The 19,207-nt window shown below is 38.7% G+C and overlaps 1 protein-coding gene across 44 annotated transcripts in view; it reads right to left on the reverse strand.

Annotated features, from left to right (window-relative positions):
- The window catches only part of CEP112 (centrosomal protein 112), a 537,142-nt gene extending 520,836 nt beyond the window's left edge, over positions 1-16,306 (reverse strand). For 27 of the 44 annotated variants that reach the window (XR_012426034.1, XR_010581949.2, XM_074020167.1 and 24 more), the window contains exons 1-4: positions 16,065-16,306; positions 12,089-12,202; positions 6,472-6,662; positions 4,666-4,838 (exon numbers count right to left, since the gene is read on the reverse strand). Coding sequence is in view for 37 of the 44 variants with exons in the window: in XM_074020161.1 (XP_073876262.1) it covers positions 4,666-4,838; positions 6,472-6,662; positions 12,089-12,194 (470 nt within the window). In the remaining 7 variants the exon portion in view is untranslated. Of the gene's footprint in view, positions 1-4,665; positions 4,839-6,471; positions 6,663-12,088; positions 12,203-15,529 lie in introns of those variants that run through there. The other 17 variants (XR_012426035.1, XM_074020162.1, XM_074020150.1 and 14 more) reach the window with 4 other exon arrangements.
- Between the last annotated feature and the right edge of the window lie 2,901 nt (positions 16,307-19,207).

Here is a 19,207-nt window from a genome sequence, read left to right on the forward strand (position 1 = left end):
TTAACCAAACTATACATGCATGAGATCTAAGTCTATGGTCTCCTTAGCAACATTTTCTAAAGTTATGCTCCAAACTCAAATATAACTAAAATATTTCACTGTCTAGAAAATAGGCAGATAGGCCAGGCATGGTGGCTCATGCCTGTAATCCCAGCACTTTGGGAGACCAAGGTGGGCATATCACTTAAGGTCAGGAGTTCAACACCAGCCTGGCCAACATGGTGAAACCATGTCTCTACTAAACACAAAAATTAGCCAGGCATGGTGGTGCAAGCCTGTAGTCCCAGCTACTCTGGATGCTGAGGAAGCAGAATCGCTTGAACCTAGGAGGAGGAGGTTGCAGTGAGCCAAGACTGTGCCACTGCACTCTAGCCTGGGTGACAGAGTAAGACTCCATCTCAAAAAAAAAAAAGAAAAGAAAATAGGCAGATATTTGACATAAAAAATGCAGTAACAGATATATAATAGCAATGCTATATATAGAAAATATGGGTAATAAGATTATCTTAAACCAAGAAATATGAAAAATGAAAGCAAAGAGAGCAAGGACAGGACTACTAGTTAAGTGTTGAAGCTGTTTGGTGTGAAATGCTAAGTACACTAGTATATAATGTATACTTGGTGGAAAAAATAAAGTGTGAGAATAAGCCAGACGGAATATGACCTTACCATACTTCTAACAAGTTTGGAACAAGGCTATATACCATATCCTACAGGAAGAATAAAAGTAAAGGAAAGGTGCCATCTCTACTGAATAGGGAGTCCTAACAAAAAGGCTTCAAAAGGACTCTGCATCTTTAATAATATAAAAAGGCTAGGACACAAACAGCATAATCTAAAATGCCATTAGAAATACTTCACATACAAAAAGGTCTAAGTAAAGCAGGATTTTATAAAGTGATCAAAAAAGAAACACTAAGGGGGAAAAATCTTTTAAGATTAAAGAGGTTTTTCAAAGGACAAGTTGAAGTGGCTGTAAAATTTATGAGGCAGCATTAAACTTCAGTTCTAAGTAACAATAAATTATTCACTATAAAAACATACATGTGTCAAATATTATAAGCCTCTTAAACTTTTTAAAACAATTTCTTGCAGAACTGATTAGATATATTAGGTCAAGATTAGCAGATACTAACTTTTTCATTAGCACACTATGATCACTCAGAGTAAAGGGGTAAATTTAGAAAAGAAATAAGAAGACAGAACCATCAACAGCCAATACACTACCACATGTGATCTGATGTCATACATGATCTATATTTCACCGTAAAATCAGTTTTCTTGGCTTTAGCTAAAGTAAATGTTATTTTTAAATGCCTTCATGTATGTAAAAACTACAAAAATCTGTTAACTAATGTAAATCAAATTGAAATTTTAAAAATAATCAAGTTGAAACTATTAAATTAAAAGAAACATATGATACCCTGAGATCTTTTGTTTTGGCAGCCCTAATTGACCTTAATGATTCTGACATTTGACAGATGATATTTTAAGCATGTCCTTTCTAGCTCTTTCATTGTCATATTCCTCACAGTGTGTGAAGGCAATCGCTATAACCTACATCCAAGCTTCCCTCCATGTTTTCTAAAATTTATGCTTCCCTCAACATTTTCTGAAATGTTAAAAAGAAAAAAAAAATCCTTTTATGCCATTTCCTCTGCCACAATATACCCGTCTCAAAGGGATTTTGTACCGATTAAATATGTGGCAGTGTCTAACACAACCTACTCGTTCATGCATGCATTCACTCTTGAATATAGATACTTACAGAATTCCTAACATGTTCCTGCCCAGTGCTAGGGGCTGGAAATATAGCAAATATGGCAAACAGCAGAAACACAAGTTCCTACCTCATGAAATTTACAATCTAGCACACAGGACAGATAGTAAGCCTCTACGCATAGGATGAAGGCAGCAAAGAAACACAGAGGGCCGGGCGCGGTGGCTCAAGCCTGTAATCCCAGCACTTTGGGAGGCCGAGACGGGCGGATCACGAGGTCAGGAGATCGAGACCATCCTGGCTAACATGGTGAAACCCCGTCTCTACTAATAATACAAAAAACTAGCCGGGCGAGGTGGCGGGCGCCTGTAGTCCCAGCTACTCCGGAGGCTGAGGCAGGAAGGAGAATGGCGTAAACCCGGGAGGCGGAGCTTGCAGTGAGCTGAGATCCGGCCACTGCACTCCAGCCCGGGCTACAGAGCAAGACTCCGTCTCAAAAAAAAAAAAAAAAAAAAAAAAGAAACACAGAGTACTAAAGAAGTAAATAACGGGGTCACCTAAACTGCCCTGGGATATGAGATAAGGCTTTTTTCACGTTGCGATCTCTGAAGGATGGGTGGACTCACCAGGGTCACAAGAGTGCCTGCTTTTCCCATTACTTATTATATAACCGACAACGAATGCCTCATACTCTAGCGATCCTTTTGCATTAAAATGTCATTTAATAACAGGTGACCAACAAAGAGAATTAAGTTATTTTTTACAATTCTGGGGATTTTACTATGGTTTCATTTCTCAAAAAAGTCAATGAGTAACAGGTGAAGGATATTCTCATTGTATTTTCTCAAACTTTATCCTGTGTTCCAAAGAAGAAAAAAATATATTCACCTGGACTCCCTGGAAATCTCAAGTCTATTTCCTATCCTGAATGCTTTTCTTATACACACCCGAATCCTTGCAAATATTTCCATGACTATGCATAGCCACTGCATTCAAACTATCCATGTGCTCATCTCTCTCCCCCACTCATCTAAAGCAGTGGTTATAAATCAAATGTCCGGAGGACTTAACAGATGAGTGATTTACTGCCAGATATAAGGATATCCTTCACTTCTACAAAGACATAGTGTCTGTCTCTCTCCTTCTGTTTTTTGTTCACAGATGAGGTCTCACTCTATTGCTCAGGCTGGCCTCACACTCCTGGGCCCAAGCTATTCTTCTGCTTCCACCTCTTGAATAGCTAGGACCACAGATGCACAGCTGTGCCCAACCCTCTCCCCTTCTTAAATCACAAGATCCCTCTTTCCTACCTTTCTTCTTTCACTTGACAGAACATAAAATTAGAAAAACAAACACTTCATTTTCCTCTTAACTCTACTTAAAGGGGAAAAAAAAAAAAACTCAAGCTCAATAACAGATGCAATAGACATCAAATTTGGTGTCAGGAATTAGCAGGAAATCATGAAGGCATACACTAATGGGGGTAACCAAGTACTACTTAGCTCCAACCTGGGGCTGTCTCCTGGAAAGATTTCTAGGTGTCCAGTTTTAAAGAGAAGCCAGAAAGTTGGGCTTTTATATGAAATCCCCCAAATGTTAATTTTGACAACTCAGTTAAAATTGTTAAAGACATTGTTGAAGTCCAACAAAACAAATCTACGATTCATTCAGTCCTGGAAGATCACAAATTTTCAAACTATGCTCTAAGCTCTAAGATACAGGAAACTACTTTAGTTCACCTTTATACCATAAACTCCACATACATTACATCTAGAAAGGAACCCAGAATTTAGCTGGACTCTTAGCAGATATTTTGGCAAACAACTGATGTCTTTTGCAGCAAAACTAAGAATTATATTTTTCAGACCACAATCTCTTTACACCTCCATATAAAGAGATTGCTTCGAAGGCTACAAAAACTGTACAATTATACCTCTTCTAATTGTAATTCTCCTATGAATGTAAAAATAAGTATTTTAACACCACACTTCCTACAGACTCATCTATTCGTTTCTTTTTACTCTTCTGAACATGCCCTTAATTATTTCACCTCTTCCTTTTTGCCTCCCCATTCTGTTTCTCCTTTCTACTGAAATAATTTTATATGGACTGGATCTCTCGCTTTTATCTTTTTCAACCATGATATCTCAGGTCTGAAAAACATATAAACAGACTACATCAACTGTGGAGACATTTCAAATTACTAATAACATTTCTAGATCTGTTTAATGAATAAACCAAAAAAATTATAGTGGACAAGAAAGATTATACTGTTAACAGAAACGAATTTCTAAAATTAAAATTATCAAGAGAATGATGAGGAGTGAAGTATAAAGTATGGTACATGGTAATTGACACTGTCCTGTATTTTAACATTTCAAGGAATAAGGCCAAATGGAAAAGTAAAAATTTGATAAAAGTCCAAATTTAAATCTATCCCTTCCCTGAAGCCAAAAATTAGGCCACCATAATAATGGCCTTTTGGTACATTTCAAAAATTCAGAAATTTTTTTTGCAGTAAAAAAACCTATTTAAGTTTAATACTCAAGTAAGAAAGCACAGTCCAATGGGGTTTATGCTTACATTCATTATACCATTAAGTGAAAACAAATACTGTTCAAGTTGGATTTGCAGGATATTATATTTTGTTCAAGTTATTGATAACGCTTTTAATGTATGCTTGTCATAAAGGAAAATACATAATTGTGTCATTTAAAGATGCTCAGGGACCACTTGTCAAGCAATCAAAAATATATATGAAAGTTAATAGGTATCTATTAAATGGCTAAAAATATAAAATAATCTTGAATGTGCACTTAAGGGAAAAGTAAACTACTTACTATTAAAAAAAAAAAAAAAAAAAAAGGAAAAACAGAATGTATAAATCAGCTCCAAAGACAGACTAAATGATGAAACACATTCAAAATCCCATTCTCTTAGCATACCTGTAGACATCAGTTGGCGACTGTACCAAAGTGTTATCTTCTCCAGAAGAAAGTTTCCATGATTCATTTAATTTGCGTTCACTTGTCTCCAGCTCACCCAGTACCCAGGCTGGTAATCCCTCTGGGCTTGAACCTTTTGCTTGTGCTGGATTTGGTTCATCAAAATAGATGGACTGATTTTTAAAAATTAGAAAAATTATTCTTTCAAAATGTACTACAATAAAACCATTAAAATTTCCATCAAGTTTCAAGTTTGATAACAGCCTTTCAAATACTCAAATTCAATTACATTCAAACATTTAAAAAATTCAATATACAATGAATTATGAGATATTAAAATACATTAAGTGATAACATATTTACATTTTAGTTGCACTCTACTGTCTAAGAAATACAATAAACATAAGCACATAACAGATAAATCTGATAGTTACGTGTATATTACAAAAGGAATATTAGTTAAATATGAAAAGTTAAATACAAAGTTTTTTTTTAATTATGTGCTATCTTATCTCTTTCTGTAATCACTAACTACTTTACACACACACAAAGAAAGAAATCAGTGGGAAGAGAAACACAAAACAATGCAACCCAGGAATTAAAATTAGGAATCCCTTGACAAGATGGGAACAGCAGAGTGAAAAACCTGGGATTTAGTTCTGGTCATACTACTAACTAGCTAGGAAACCCAAGAGAGTTCTCTAAACTTTCTCATCATTATGATTTGTTAAAACAAGCCCTTCCCTTTGACTCTATGAAATTAAGTGTGAATGGGAAAACATGATACAATATACTCATGTCTTCACATCTAGATGTGCTTCATAATGTTCTACCTTTACACATTTCTAAAGAAAACTCTGCATTGACTGCACACCTCTGCAACAATTCTCCCAGTCCTACAGACAAAATCCTCAAGGCACTGTTCTTTAGGGAGGATGACACAAGACCCTCCACTCCATATGGGACATGCACAGAAATTTCTTTTAAATGATATAGTCATTAAAACTTTTGGCATTGTGCCACAGAAAACAGGAATTATTCTCTAATGTTCAGCATGCCACTTGACTAAACTATGCTTTAAGTAAACTGATAAAATATAAAAAGTTTTAAAATACATCACACAGAATTCCGCAGTTCATTGAAAAAATACATATATATGCTAATAGCAACTACCAAAGTTACCAATACCAGGTACTCCAGATCTCTCAAGTACCGGCACTCAAATGTCACACAAACCAAGGTATATTTTATGGTTACAAGGACCAGGACAGTGACAATTTATCCACCAAGCATAATCATAACTGCCTTTGCAATAAAGTTGATTTTGACAATGAAATTAACTTAAGTACAGAAAATGACTTTTAAACTCCAACTTATTACTGTCATTTTATTAGAGTAGAAAGAATTTTTACAAATCACGCACTTCAACTTCTCATGAATGTTTAAATAATGTATATGAGTTTAAAAACTAGAATGTACTGAATTACATAAAAATTACCATTATAATCCAGTGAACATTAATAAAAAGTAAAGCTCAATATAAATTCATTTTCAGTTTTTTAGAAATATTATTGAATATTGAGGGATAAATAAATCAATAAGGATACTCCTCTTATAAGCAATACATGTATTTTATCAAAGGTGGAAAAAAATGAATCAAGAAGAAAAAAACAATTTTAATGTATTACCTAGCACATACAACCTAATAGTATTACCATTCCCCAAAGGGATGGTAACTTGATGCTTTTTATAAAAAATGAAACTTACATATATATATTTTTGTTGTTGTTGTTCATTGATACCTACCATGTATGAAGGTAGAATTTTTAGCGTCCCGGGTTCAGGTCGGTGTGTAAAAGGGCCTTCAAGCACACCTCGTTTAAGCATATGCAATAACAATTTTGCATACAGGTTCCGATTCTTCCTCCCCATTATTCCTGCACCTGTTCCTGAAGGCTCACACAGCTTTCTAATCCAAAGAGCACACCTCTGCCGTTCTACAAATACATAAGAACTATTAGAAACTTGATTTTTTATAAAATGAAACATTCGATTACAAAGACCTATAATAGCACCTGCTTTAGTCTAAAAGAAGGACCAACAAACCTTTTCTGTTAAAGGCCAGAGAGTATATACTTTAGGCTTCATGGGCCATATGAGATCTGGCACAACTACGCTGCCACTGTAGCGTGAAAGCACTCAGAGACTGTAGGTAAACAAAGGGCATGACTATGTTTCAATAAAACCCGACAAAAAAGACTGTGGGCGGGAGTTGGTCCATGGGCCACTGTCTGCTAACTCCTGGTCTACCATTTAATGTTATTAGGTAATTGGTTAATGAGAAAGACAAACGCAAAGAAACATTTTCACAAAAATAAAATCTCTAGATTATCATTAAATAACTTTTTAAATTTTTAATTATTGTGAGTACACAGTAGATATATATATTTAGGCAGTACACGAGATATTTTGACACAGGCATGTAATGTATAATAATCACATCAGGATAAATGGGGTACCTATCCATCACCTCAAGCATCTATCCTTTGTGTTACAAACAATCCAATTATACTTAGTTATTTTTAAATATGCCATTAAATTATTACTGACTGTAGTCACTCTGTTGTGCTGTCAAATACTAGGTCTTACTCACTCTATGTGTTTGTACCCATTAACCATCCCCACTTCCCTCTGTACCCATCCTTCCCAGCCTCTGGAAACCATTCTTCTCTCTATCTTCATGAGTTCAATTGTTTTAATTTTTAGCTCCCACAAATTACTGAGAATATGTGAAGATTGTCTTTCTGTGCCTAGCTTATTTCACTTAACATAATGTCTCCCAGTTCCAGCCATGTTGTTGCAAATGATAGGGTCTCCTTTTTTATGGCTGAATAGTACTCCATTGTGTATATGTATCACATTTTCTTTATCCATTTGTCTGTTGATGGACACTTAGGTTGCTTCCAAATCTTGGCTATTGTGAACAGTGATGCCACAAACATGGGAGTGCAGATATCTCTTCAATACACTAATTTCCTTTCTTTTGGGTATATAACTAGCAGTGGGACTGCTGGATCACATGGTAGCTCTATTTTCTAGTTTTTCTGAGGAACCTCAAACTCTTCTCCATAGTCACTCCACTAATTTGTATTCCCATCAAAAATGCAAGAGAGTTCCCTTTTCTCCACATCCTTGCCAGCATTTGTTATTGCCTGTCTTTGGATGAAAGTCATTTTAACTGGGATGAAATAATATCTCACTGTAGTTTTCATCTGCGTTGCTCTGATGATCAATGATGTTGAACATCTTGTCATACGTCTGTTTACCATTTGTATGTCTTCTTTTGAGAAATGTCTATTTAGATCTTTTGCCCATTTTTAAATCAGATTATTTGATTTTTTTGTATAGAGTTGTTTGAGCTCCTTATATATTCTGGTTATTCCCTTCTCAGATGAAAAGTTTGAAAAGACCTTCTCTCATTCGCTGGATTGTATTTTCACTTTGTTGATTGTCTCCTTTGCAGAAACGTTTTAATTTAATGAGATCCCCTTTGTCCATTGTTGCTTTGGTTGCCTGTGCTTTTGGAGTATTACTCAAGAAATCTTTGCCCAGACCAATATCCTGGAGATTTTCCCCAATGTTTTCTTTTAGTAGTTTCCTTGTTTGAGGTCTTAGATTTCAGCCTTCAATCTATTTTTATTTTTGTATATGGTGGGAGACAGGGGTCTAGTTTCATTCTTCTGTATATGGATATTGAAAACTTGATATCCATATACGGAAGAATGCCTTTAAAAATGTTTGTATTTTTTGCTGTGAAAATTATGTAATCAGAAAACAAACTCATGAAATATTGGGATTACTTTGTACAAGAAGAAAATTCAGTAAAATTCATCAGTGAAGCCATCAAGTCCAGGGCTTTTCTTTGCTGGGAGACTTTGTATAAATAAATTTCTGTGATAAAATTTTGTTATAATTTTGCATCTCTAAAATAATTTTAGATATATTGAAAAATCTTTCTACAATTTTAATTATGTAAACCTTGAAAGAGATAAAATGCAATCTCTGATTTATCTAAGCATTTTCAAATAACTCTAAAATTAAATCTTGAATGTTTTATTTATGAAATTCAATAATATCCAGGGAGTTGTAGCTGATCGGTTGAGGGTTTTAACATCTTTAAAAATAACGGAGCACTATTTACATGCCATTTTGTAAAATAATTATTCTTTTCAAAATCTACCTAAAAATTACAGCACAGTTTAATCCACATATAAAGGTCTATATTATCTTGCCATGACACAGGATTGTTTTAGGTCTCATGAAAACTATTCTGGTAATAATTTTTTATCAGTCTAAGTCAATTTGAGGATTACATATCTAATGCAAATCATAAATCTGCTCTAATCTTTTAGTTTACCAAGGTCATATTCATTTATTGTTTTATATACAAAAATCACTAAGACCAGATTTACTATGGTGCAAATATCATTTCAGGTTGGAAACCTATGCCTTTAAAAATTTGGGCCGGGCGCGGTGGCTCAAGCCTGTAATCCCAGCACTTTGGGAGGCCGAGGCGGGTGGATCACGAGGTCAGGAGATCGAGACTATCCTGGCTAACATGGTGAAACCCCGTCTCTACTAAAAATACAAAAAACTAGCCGGGCGTGGTGGCGGGTGCCTGTAGTCTCAGCTACTTGGGAGGCTGAGGCGGGAGAATGGCGTGAACCCGGGAGGCGGAGCTTGCAGTGAGCCGAGATCACGCCACTGCACTCCAGCCTGGGAGACACAGCGAGACTCCGTCTCAAAAAAAAAAAAAAAAATTTGTGTATATTTTGCTGTGAAAATTATATAATCACGAAACAAACTTCATGAAATATTGGGAACACCATGAACATGAAGAAAATACAAAAGCGTGGCCGGGCGCGGTGGCTCAGGCCTGTAATCCCAGCGCTTTGGGAGGCCAAGGCAGGCGGATTACAAGGTCAGGAGATCGAGACCACCCTGGCTAACACGGTGAAACCCCATCTCTACTAAAAATACAAAAAATTAGCCGGGCGAGGTGGCGGGCCCCTGTAGTCCCAGCTACTCGGGAGGCTGAGGCAGGAGAATGGCGGGAACCTAGGAGGTGGAGCTTGCAGTGAGCCGAGATGGTGCCACTGCACTCCAGCCTGGGCAACAGAGTGAGACTCTGTCTCAAAAAAAAAAAAAACAAAAAACAAAAAACAAAACAAACAAAAAAAACAAAAATGCAAAAGTGAAACTGATAAACTTAAGTAAATAGTTCTTTAATCTACATACTTTCCACATCCCATAGCAAATTTAAATCTATATAATATTCTAATGCTCAGAATTTAGTGCAATTTGGTTAATGAAAGAATGCATTCCTCTATGTAGAATAATAGGAAAACCCATTATCACAAGTAGAATTTAGCAATAAGATGTAATTTATTATTAATTTCTAGTTCTTGATTAAGATGTGAGTTTCAGATTGCTTATTATAAACTAAATAAAAGAAAGCCATGGATGTACCAATACTGACAACATGTCAAGGAATCAAAGATTACAATTAATGAATTTTATGTAGCTAAAATCTTTTTTTTTTTTCTTCTGAGATGGAGTCTCGCTCTGTCGCTCAGGCTGGAGTGCACTGGCATGATCTCGGATCACTGCAAGCTCTGCCTCCCAGGTTCATGCCATTCCCCTGCCTCAGTTTCCCAAGTAGCTGGGACTACAGGTGCCCACCACCATGCCCGTCCAATTTTTTTTTTATATTTTTAGTAGAGACGGGGTTTCACCATGTTAGCCAGGATGGTCTCAATCTCCTGACCTCATGATCCGCCCGCCTCGGCCTCCCAAAGTACTGGGATTACAGACATGAGCCACCGCGCGGGCCTGGCCCCTAAAACCCTTTTTTTAAAGAAGATAAAATATGAGGATGGTTTGATTTGAAATACATTTACAATGAGAAATTTTAATACAAATGTTTTCTAATCAGCAAATCTCAGACAAAAAGAAAAAAAGGTAGTGAATATCAGAAGAGGATGCAATATAAAAATATCATTAGATATCATTCAAATAATCATGAACGAGTCATGGGACATGAAATATTCATTTGAAAAATAGCAGAGGAAGAAAGAAGAGGTTAAAGCCTGACAAGGTCAAGAGAAGAAGGCAGAGGAGGAGATCTTCAAGGGAAGACCATGCAACTTACCCAGGACTAGGAAAGGCTGAAGGCCCTAGAACAATAGGTGACCACAGAATGCATCATTTATATCTCATACTCCCTGCTCCTAACACAACTCCCTGGAATAAATACAATAGTCTCCACTTATCCATGGTTTTACTTTCCTGTTTCAGTCACCCACACTCAAATGCAGTCCAAAAATAGATGAGTACAGTACAATAAGATATTTGAAAGAGGGAAATTACTTTCACACAATTTTTATTACAGTATATTGTTATAATTGTTCTAGCTATTGTTGTTAATCTCATACTGTACCTAATTGATAAACTAAATTCAATCATCAGTGTGTATGTATAGGAAAAGACAGAGTGTATATAGGTTTTAGTACTATCAGCTGTTTCAGGCAGCCTCTGGGGGTCTTGGAACATATTCCTCAAGATAAGGGGAGATTACTATATTTAATACTGAGTCAGTTCCTCACTGAATATAGAGTCCACTCAGACATCTCAGCGAAACAGGCAACTTGGAAAAAGTAAAAGCCATAGTTTCTTGATCTCACTCCAAACTTACCCCTCAAAAGCTACCAAGTCACATTTACCTTTACAGGCAATCTTACACCTACTATGGCTTAGAGAATCTTCCCAGTCCCCAAAATTCTCTCCAATTGCTCTCTAGTGCCTTAAGTTACATGAAAATTCTCTAACTTGAGAAAAAGACTTTCATTCCATAATTAGAAATAACAGGCCAGGAACTGGAGACAAGATAGCAATAAAACTTTATTCACACTGGATTTTGTTCTGCCAACCAATAAGCATAAAAGACCAATAGATTATTTTCTGCTTTGATAGACACAAGGGCCGGAGAACAGGAGAACAGTAGGCTCCTCCTGTCTCTGGCCCTTTCCATAGAAAGAAGAAAAATTTGCGAGAAAAATTTCCGTAGAGAAAAGGAAAAGATGTGAGAAAAAAGGTTGTAGCTAACTTTAGAGATCCATGTGCTATAAGCCCATGACATGTGAGAGGAGGCATCACAATAAGATCTTTCCATAGTTTGGCAGGACATTACCACTGAATTTCTATCTACCCTTGAACAACTCGGTGCAAACAGTCCCATGTCAATGGCAAAACTTGTTACTAGAGAAATTCAGGTTTTCTTCCATGTTGATAGTTCATTGGTTTGACTAAATAATATAAAGAAAAAAATTAATCTTAAGAATCTAATTTTCAAATGTAATCTTACCTGTCCTATGGGGTAATTTTAGAACATAGGGCTTCATATCAACCACAAAGTGATCAAATTCAGCATCCAGCTTCTCCCATTTTTCTTCTTCACTTCCCACTTCCATAATCCAATCTGTAAAATATTTTAAATCAAAATATTAAGGATATGTATGCTGAAAACTACAAAATTCTGATGAGAGAGATTTTTTTAAAACTGAGTTAAATATCAGTTCTCCCCAAATTGACCTGTAGATTTAATGCAATTCCAATCAAAACCTAGCCGTATTATTTGTAGAGATAAGCTTAATTCTAAAATTTACATGCAAAGGTAAAGGAACTACAGAGTCCAAACAATTTTGAAAAAGTACAAAGTTGGAGAACTTATACATTACCAGATGTTAAGATGCACTCCAAAGCCACAGTATTGGTGAAAGGACAGACAGATCAATGGAAAAGATTAGAGAGTCCAGAAACAGACCAAAACAAATATGAACAACTGATTTTCAACAAAGGTGTGATCCATGAAGAAATGACAGTTATTACAACAAATGATGTCATAACAACTGGATATCCATATACAAAAAAAAAAAAAAGAACCTCAACCTAAACTTCATCCTATATATAAAAATTAACTCAATCTGAATCACAGACCTAAGTGTAAAAATGTAAAACTATAAAACTCTCAGAAGAAAGCATGGGAGGAAATCTTTGCAAACTTGAGTAAGGCAAAGATATCTTATATACAACATTAAAAGCACTGTCCACAAAAGGAAAACCTGGCTGGGTATGATGGTTCATGCCTGTAATCCCAGAACTTTGAGAAGCCCAGGCAGGAAGAATGCTTGAGCCCAGGAGTTAAAGACCAGCCTGGGCAACATGGTGAGACCCCATCTCTACAAAATAACAATTAAAAATTAGCCAGGTGTAGTGGCATGTACCTGTAGTCCCAGCTACTTGGGACGCTGAGGTAGGAGGATTGCTTAAAAGTGTGAGAGGTCAAGGCTGCAGTGGGCCATGATTGCACCACCAAACTAGCCTTGGTGACACAGCAAGACCCTATCTCAAAAATAAAAAATAAAGCTGATACATTGAACTGCACAAAAAAAATAAAAACTGTTCTGCAAAGGACTCTGTTAAGGAATTAAAATATTTGCAAATCATACATCTCATATGAGACTTGTATCGAGAATACATAAGGAACTCTCAAAACTCAACAATCAGAAAACAAACTACGCCAATAATCAGCCAAAAAATATAAGTCCCTTTACCAAAGAAGAAATACAGATGGCAAGTAAGCACATGACAAGATGCTCGACATTAGTCACTACAGAAATGCAAATTAAAAACTATACTGAGACACCACTAACGTTAAAAATGCAAACAATACCAAGTGCTGGTGAGGATGTACAACAACAGGAACTCTCATGCATTGCTGGTAGAAATACAAAATAGTACAGGCACTCCGGAAAACAGTTTGGCAGTTTCTTACAAAAATAAACATACACTCAGCCTATGACCCAGAAATTCCACTCCCAGGTATTCAAGTGAAAAGAAAAATCTATATACACACAAAAATCCAAGGGTGATTTTTTTAAAATAACCAACAAACAACTGAAAAAAGCCCAAATGTCCCTCAACTGGGGACTAGATAAACTGTGGCATATCCACACAATAACATAGTACTTGGCAACAGAAAGGAATGAACTATTGATACACACACAACTTCAAATCCTTATGCTAAGTGAACGAAGCCCTTCTCAAAAGGCCGCATACTGTCTAATTCCATTTGTGTGACACTCTAGAAAAGGCAAACAGTATAGGCATAAAGAACAGATCAGCAGCTCACAGGGTTAGCAGTGGGGGCAGAGTCTGAACATAAAGAGATGGCACAAGGAAACAATTTGGCGTGTTGGAATTGTTCGGTACACTATCAATGGAGGAAGTTATAAGAACCTACACGTGTGTAAAAACTGATAGAACTATATGCCAAATAAAAATGCATTTGCATTTGCTGTACATAAATTTAATTTTTTTTTTGAGACGGAGTCTTGCTCTGTTGCCCAGGCTACAGAGTGCAATGACACAGTCTTGGCTCACTGCAGCCTACCGAGTAGCTGGGAATACAGGCGTGTGCTACTTTGCCCAGCTAATTTGTTTGATAATTTTAGTAGAGACGGAGTTTCACCATGTTGGCCAGGCTGGTCTTGAACTCCTGACCTCAAGTTATCCGCCTGCAGTGAGCTGAGATCATGTCACTGCACTCCAGCCTGGGTGACAAGAACAAAGTTCAGTCTCAAAAAAAAAAATTGAAAATGAAAAATAAATAGAAATTTTAAAACAAATTACATCATATTCACGAATTATATCTACTTAGTTCCAACTTATCAAAAGTTTCACACCATTATCAGAATTGAAAATTTAAATTACTAGAATTGAAAAATAAGTAAAGCAACATCTTTGGCTTAGGCTTAGAGTAATTATAGTGTGCCTATCAGTTATATAAATTATTGCAAAGGTAACCAAGGTGACGGACGCTGCAGTGAGCTGAGATCGCACCGTTGCACTCCAGCCTGGGCCACAGAGCAAAACTGTCTCAAAAAAATAAATAATTTCCAAGGTAAAAAAGAAGTAAATTGGGTGACTCTTGCTTATAGCTACAATCTACATTTGGATCATGTCTTTTATTAAACTCACCCATGTTGTCTCTTTTTAAACTTGTTTCTTTTTGGACAGCTACAAAATGGGCTAAGACTTTCTCAGGTGCTTACCTACCCTAGAGTCAGCAAACATAACCAAGCCACAAGTATTAAAAGGTCTGGGAAAAAAAGGAGTCCCAACTGCCAAGGAAAGAATACACTTCTTTCATATCACACTCCTTGCCAAACAAAACAAACGTTCTTGGAAGTTGTGTAAAATCCATTTTGGTCAATCAAATCACATTTTAAATATATTGTGGGTCATTAAAGAAAACTGGAAATGTCGACAAATAAAAAAGGTTTACAGGTGCACGCTTTCTCCAGCTTTCACGTGTGGATGTTTTGACAGGAGCCTTCCCTGACTCTGCCCGTAGCTTGGTGTGTGCTTTAGAAACAAACCTCAGTGTATTCTCTGGCCCGGCCCTACCATTTCCGTACCATTTCCATGGTTGTTTCACAGAGGAGGAAGCTAAGACTTATGTGAGGTGAAATCACTGACGTAGGTTCTTAGGGGACAGTGACAGCTGGGCCTGAAAACTGCACAAATTATTAATACCATGCATTTCACTAAGCTGCAGCCTGACCACTGTGGTGAGGCTCATGGAATTTAATGTGCCTCTTCTATCTTATTTTGACTCATCTTAAAATATTAAAGACAAATAAAAATAGCCGTGCAATGATTAGAAGAGTTGTTCACATTTACTTATGTCGTTCTCTTGAACACTTAAAAATAATTAACTCAGAAACACAGGGTAGCATCCTACATGGGGCGGTGCTGGGCTAGGGCCTCTCCAAGCGGCCTAGGACTTTCTGCAAACCAACCAGCGCCCTGGTTCTGTCCCCGCAAATCCAGCTGATTGTTCGAGACTCTTTTCTGGGACGGAATTGAAAACTCCAGCGGCGCCGTTCCTGGCAGTCCCTTCCTCGGCCCGCCGAGGCCCAGGCCCAGGCCGCGCTCCTACCTTGTCCAGGACACAGATTTCCTCTCCCAGTCGCAAACCCTTGGGTCAGACTCCTGGACCATGTCAGACCGATCAAACCGGCTGATCAAACTTTACTCAGAACTTTCCCAAGCCGTCCCGACCTGGACTGCGCTCTGCCTACCGGGGACACCACAGCGGACAGCGCCGGGACCCCCGGGGCGCGAGCCCCCCAGGCCCGGAGAACGGGCCCAGGGCCTAAGGGCGACGCCCCTCCCCTAACGGGCCCGCAAGGGCGGGGCGGCGGCCACTGGCGCAAAATTCTACTCGAGAACCTGGTGGGAAGGGCGGGGGAAGGAAATTCGGAAAAAATGAGAACCTGGCACCACCACACGCAAGCTTTCCGCTCGGCCGCCGCCGCCGCCGACGCCGCCCGGCCCAAACGGTTTCAAATCCTTGCGGGCCGCTGCCTGGCCGCCGCCCAGCAGCCCGGGGGCGGGGACTTTCGCTCTGGCATTTCCCCGCCCCCTACTCCACCCCTCCAGCCTGCGGTGCCGTTGCCATGGCGACGTTCCCGGCGGCGGAGACCACCGGTGCCCCAGGCTGGGGGCGGAGACTTCCGCGCGGGCATTTCTCCGCCCATCCGCGACGGCGTGTGCGCGGCTCCGTTGCCATGGCGACGCTCCCGCTTGCCTAGCAGCGGCCAGACTCGCACCAGAGCTTCCTGGCCCCTTGGTGGGTCCCAGGTCGAAGCTTCCGGAATAACCCGACTGCAGTTTGAATGCTGCAGCCCTCCCGCATCCCGCGCAGAGTCACTTATGATCACGTTAGGGGCCGTGGCGAAAGAATAAGGGCACAGAAAATGGGGCGGCTGGAGGATGCTCAAGAAGGGGTGATCCGTTACGTGGACAGACGTCAGAGTTGAATGAGTCTCAAGTGAAAATTTCCTCACTCTCTGATACATCAAAACCCAAGTCAAATTCTTTAAATGGTTCTTTTTAAAACCTATCCCACTGGACGTAAACACCAACAGCTCTTCCTTGTCCCAAAGACAAATCATGCTAAGGAAAATAAAGGGTACAGAATGTTTTTAAGAATGTTTAGTTTTGAAAAGCATATTTGAACATGTTTATAGCTAAGGAATGATCTATAATCCAGATCATTAGTACTGAGAATCAAGGATGCAAAATCAAGCATGCAATTGCAGGAATTTAACCAGTCAGTGAATACATTAAAGATTGATAAACTAACCGGGCGCAGTGGCTCACGCCTGAATCCCAGCACTTTGGGTGGCCAAGGCGGGCGGATCGGGGGCTCAGGAGATCGAGACCATCCGGGCTAACACGGTAGAACCCCGTCTCTACTAAAAATACAAAAAATTAACCAGGCGTGGTGGCACACTCTTGTAATCCCAGTTACTCGGGAGGCTGAGGCAGGAGAACCGCTCGAACCCGGGAAGCAGAGGTGGCAGTGAGCCGAGATTCCACCACTGCACTCTAGCCTGGGCAACAGAGCGAGACTCTGTCAAAAAAAAAAAAAAAAAAAAGATAAACTACCCCACTCCAACCTCAGGAGGAGGAGGATATTGGTCAAAAGATACAAAATTTAAGTTAGATGGGAGGAATAAGTCCAAGAAATCTATTGTACAACGTGGTGACCATAGTAAATGACAATGTATTGTGTCCTTGAAAATTGCTAAAAGAGTGCATCTTAAGTGTTCTCATCACAAAACTGGTAAGTATGTGAAGCAATGCTTATGTTAATTAGCTTGATTTAGTCATTTCACAATGTGCATAATAAATATATGCAGTTTTTAGAATCATAAACTGCATTGCTGAAAGAATATGAAATGAATTTGACAAATGGTGTCTAAATGAATATGAAAAGAAAAACAGAAGATAAATAACTAGAAGATAAATCAAGGAAAAAATGTAATGAGCTCAAGCTCATCTCAGAGGAAATAACTATAGCAGAAAAAATATAACTGAAAATGAAAAATGTCTTTAAATATTTCCTCTACTTAAGTGAAAATAGGATGAGATCTCCCTTCCCACTTTTAAGAACACGCTGATTGTCACTTTTTTCATTTTTATATATATCATTTTTATTTATGTATTTTTCATTTATATATATACACACATGCAAATAAAAACATTAAAGATATGCACACAGAGTTTTATTATTTATGTTATGCATATATAACATGAAAGGGATACCAGCTTGAGCCTGAGCTGTGTTCACCTTGGAACTCAAGCCTATATGTCACATTTAGATGACTGGTAGGCAAGGTTCACTTGGAACCTCCTTACCTGAGAATCAAGGAACCTCCCAGAAAGTAAGTCATCCTGGCTGGGCACAGTGGCTCACGCCTGTAATCCCAGCACTTTGGGAGGCTGAGGTGGGTGGATCATGAGGTCAGGAGTTCAAGACCAGTCTGGCCAATATGGTGAAATCCCGTCTCTACTAAAAATACAAAAATTAGAAGGCATGGTGGTGGACGCCTGTGGTCCCAGCTACTCAGGAGGCTGAGTCAGGAGAATCGCTTGAACCCAGGAGGCAGAGGTTGCAGTGAACCAAGATCGCGCCATTGCACTCTAGCCTGCGTAATAGAGTGAGACTCTATTTTGAAAAAAAAGAACAAGTAAGTCACCCTAAAGAGATCTGGTTCAATGGCAATATGCGAAATTGAAGGGGAAGGTGATGCTGCATGAAGCACAGCACTGGCCATAAATTGCCCTTCATGTAGCATCTTCCTCGTTGTATAAGAGAGTGATTCCTGATCTTACAGTGTGAAGAACTTCCTCTGAGAATTTTCTTTTTTCTGTTTTTAGAGGCAGAGCCTGGCTCTGTCACCTAGGCTGGAGTGCAGTGGTGTGATCATAGCTCACCACAGTCTCCAACTCCTGAGCTCAAGCAATCCTCCACCTCAGCCTTCCAAGTAGCTCAGTCAGAGACAGAGTACTATGATCGGGTAGTTCCATCATATACAAAGCACCCATGTGACTCACTCTGGGGACCTCTACAAATATTTGGGAAGAAATTGCTGAACTCAGAGCCTATTCAGGAACCTCAAGGATGAAGCCAGATAAATATTCTCTTGTCGCCCAGGCGCGGTGGCTCATGCCTATAATCCCAGCACTTTGGGAGGCCGAGGCGGGCAGATCACGAGGTCAGGAGATCGAGACCATCCTGGCTAACACGGTGAAACCCCATCTCTACTAAAAATACAAAAAATTAGGAGGATGAGGCAGGAGAATGGTGTGAACCTGGGAGGTGGAGCTTGCAGTGAGTGGATATCACACCACTGCACTCCAGCCTGGGCAACAGAGTGAGACTCCGTCTCAAAAAAAAAAAAAAAAAAAAAAAACAACTCCTTGTCACTGTTGACAAGAACGAAGACGATACCTGTTAGATTCACTATTGCACAGACAACACCTTACAGTGTACCTAGCACATAGAGACAATCCATAAATGTTCATTGAATCACCAAATGAATGCACATTAGTTTTCGTGCTTTTCTCT

The sequence above is a fragment of the Macaca fascicularis genome, chromosome 16, assembly GCF_037993035.2.
Source record: "Macaca fascicularis isolate 582-1 chromosome 16, T2T-MFA8v1.1".
Taxonomy (NCBI): Eukaryota; Metazoa; Chordata; class Mammalia; order Primates; family Cercopithecidae; genus Macaca; species Macaca fascicularis.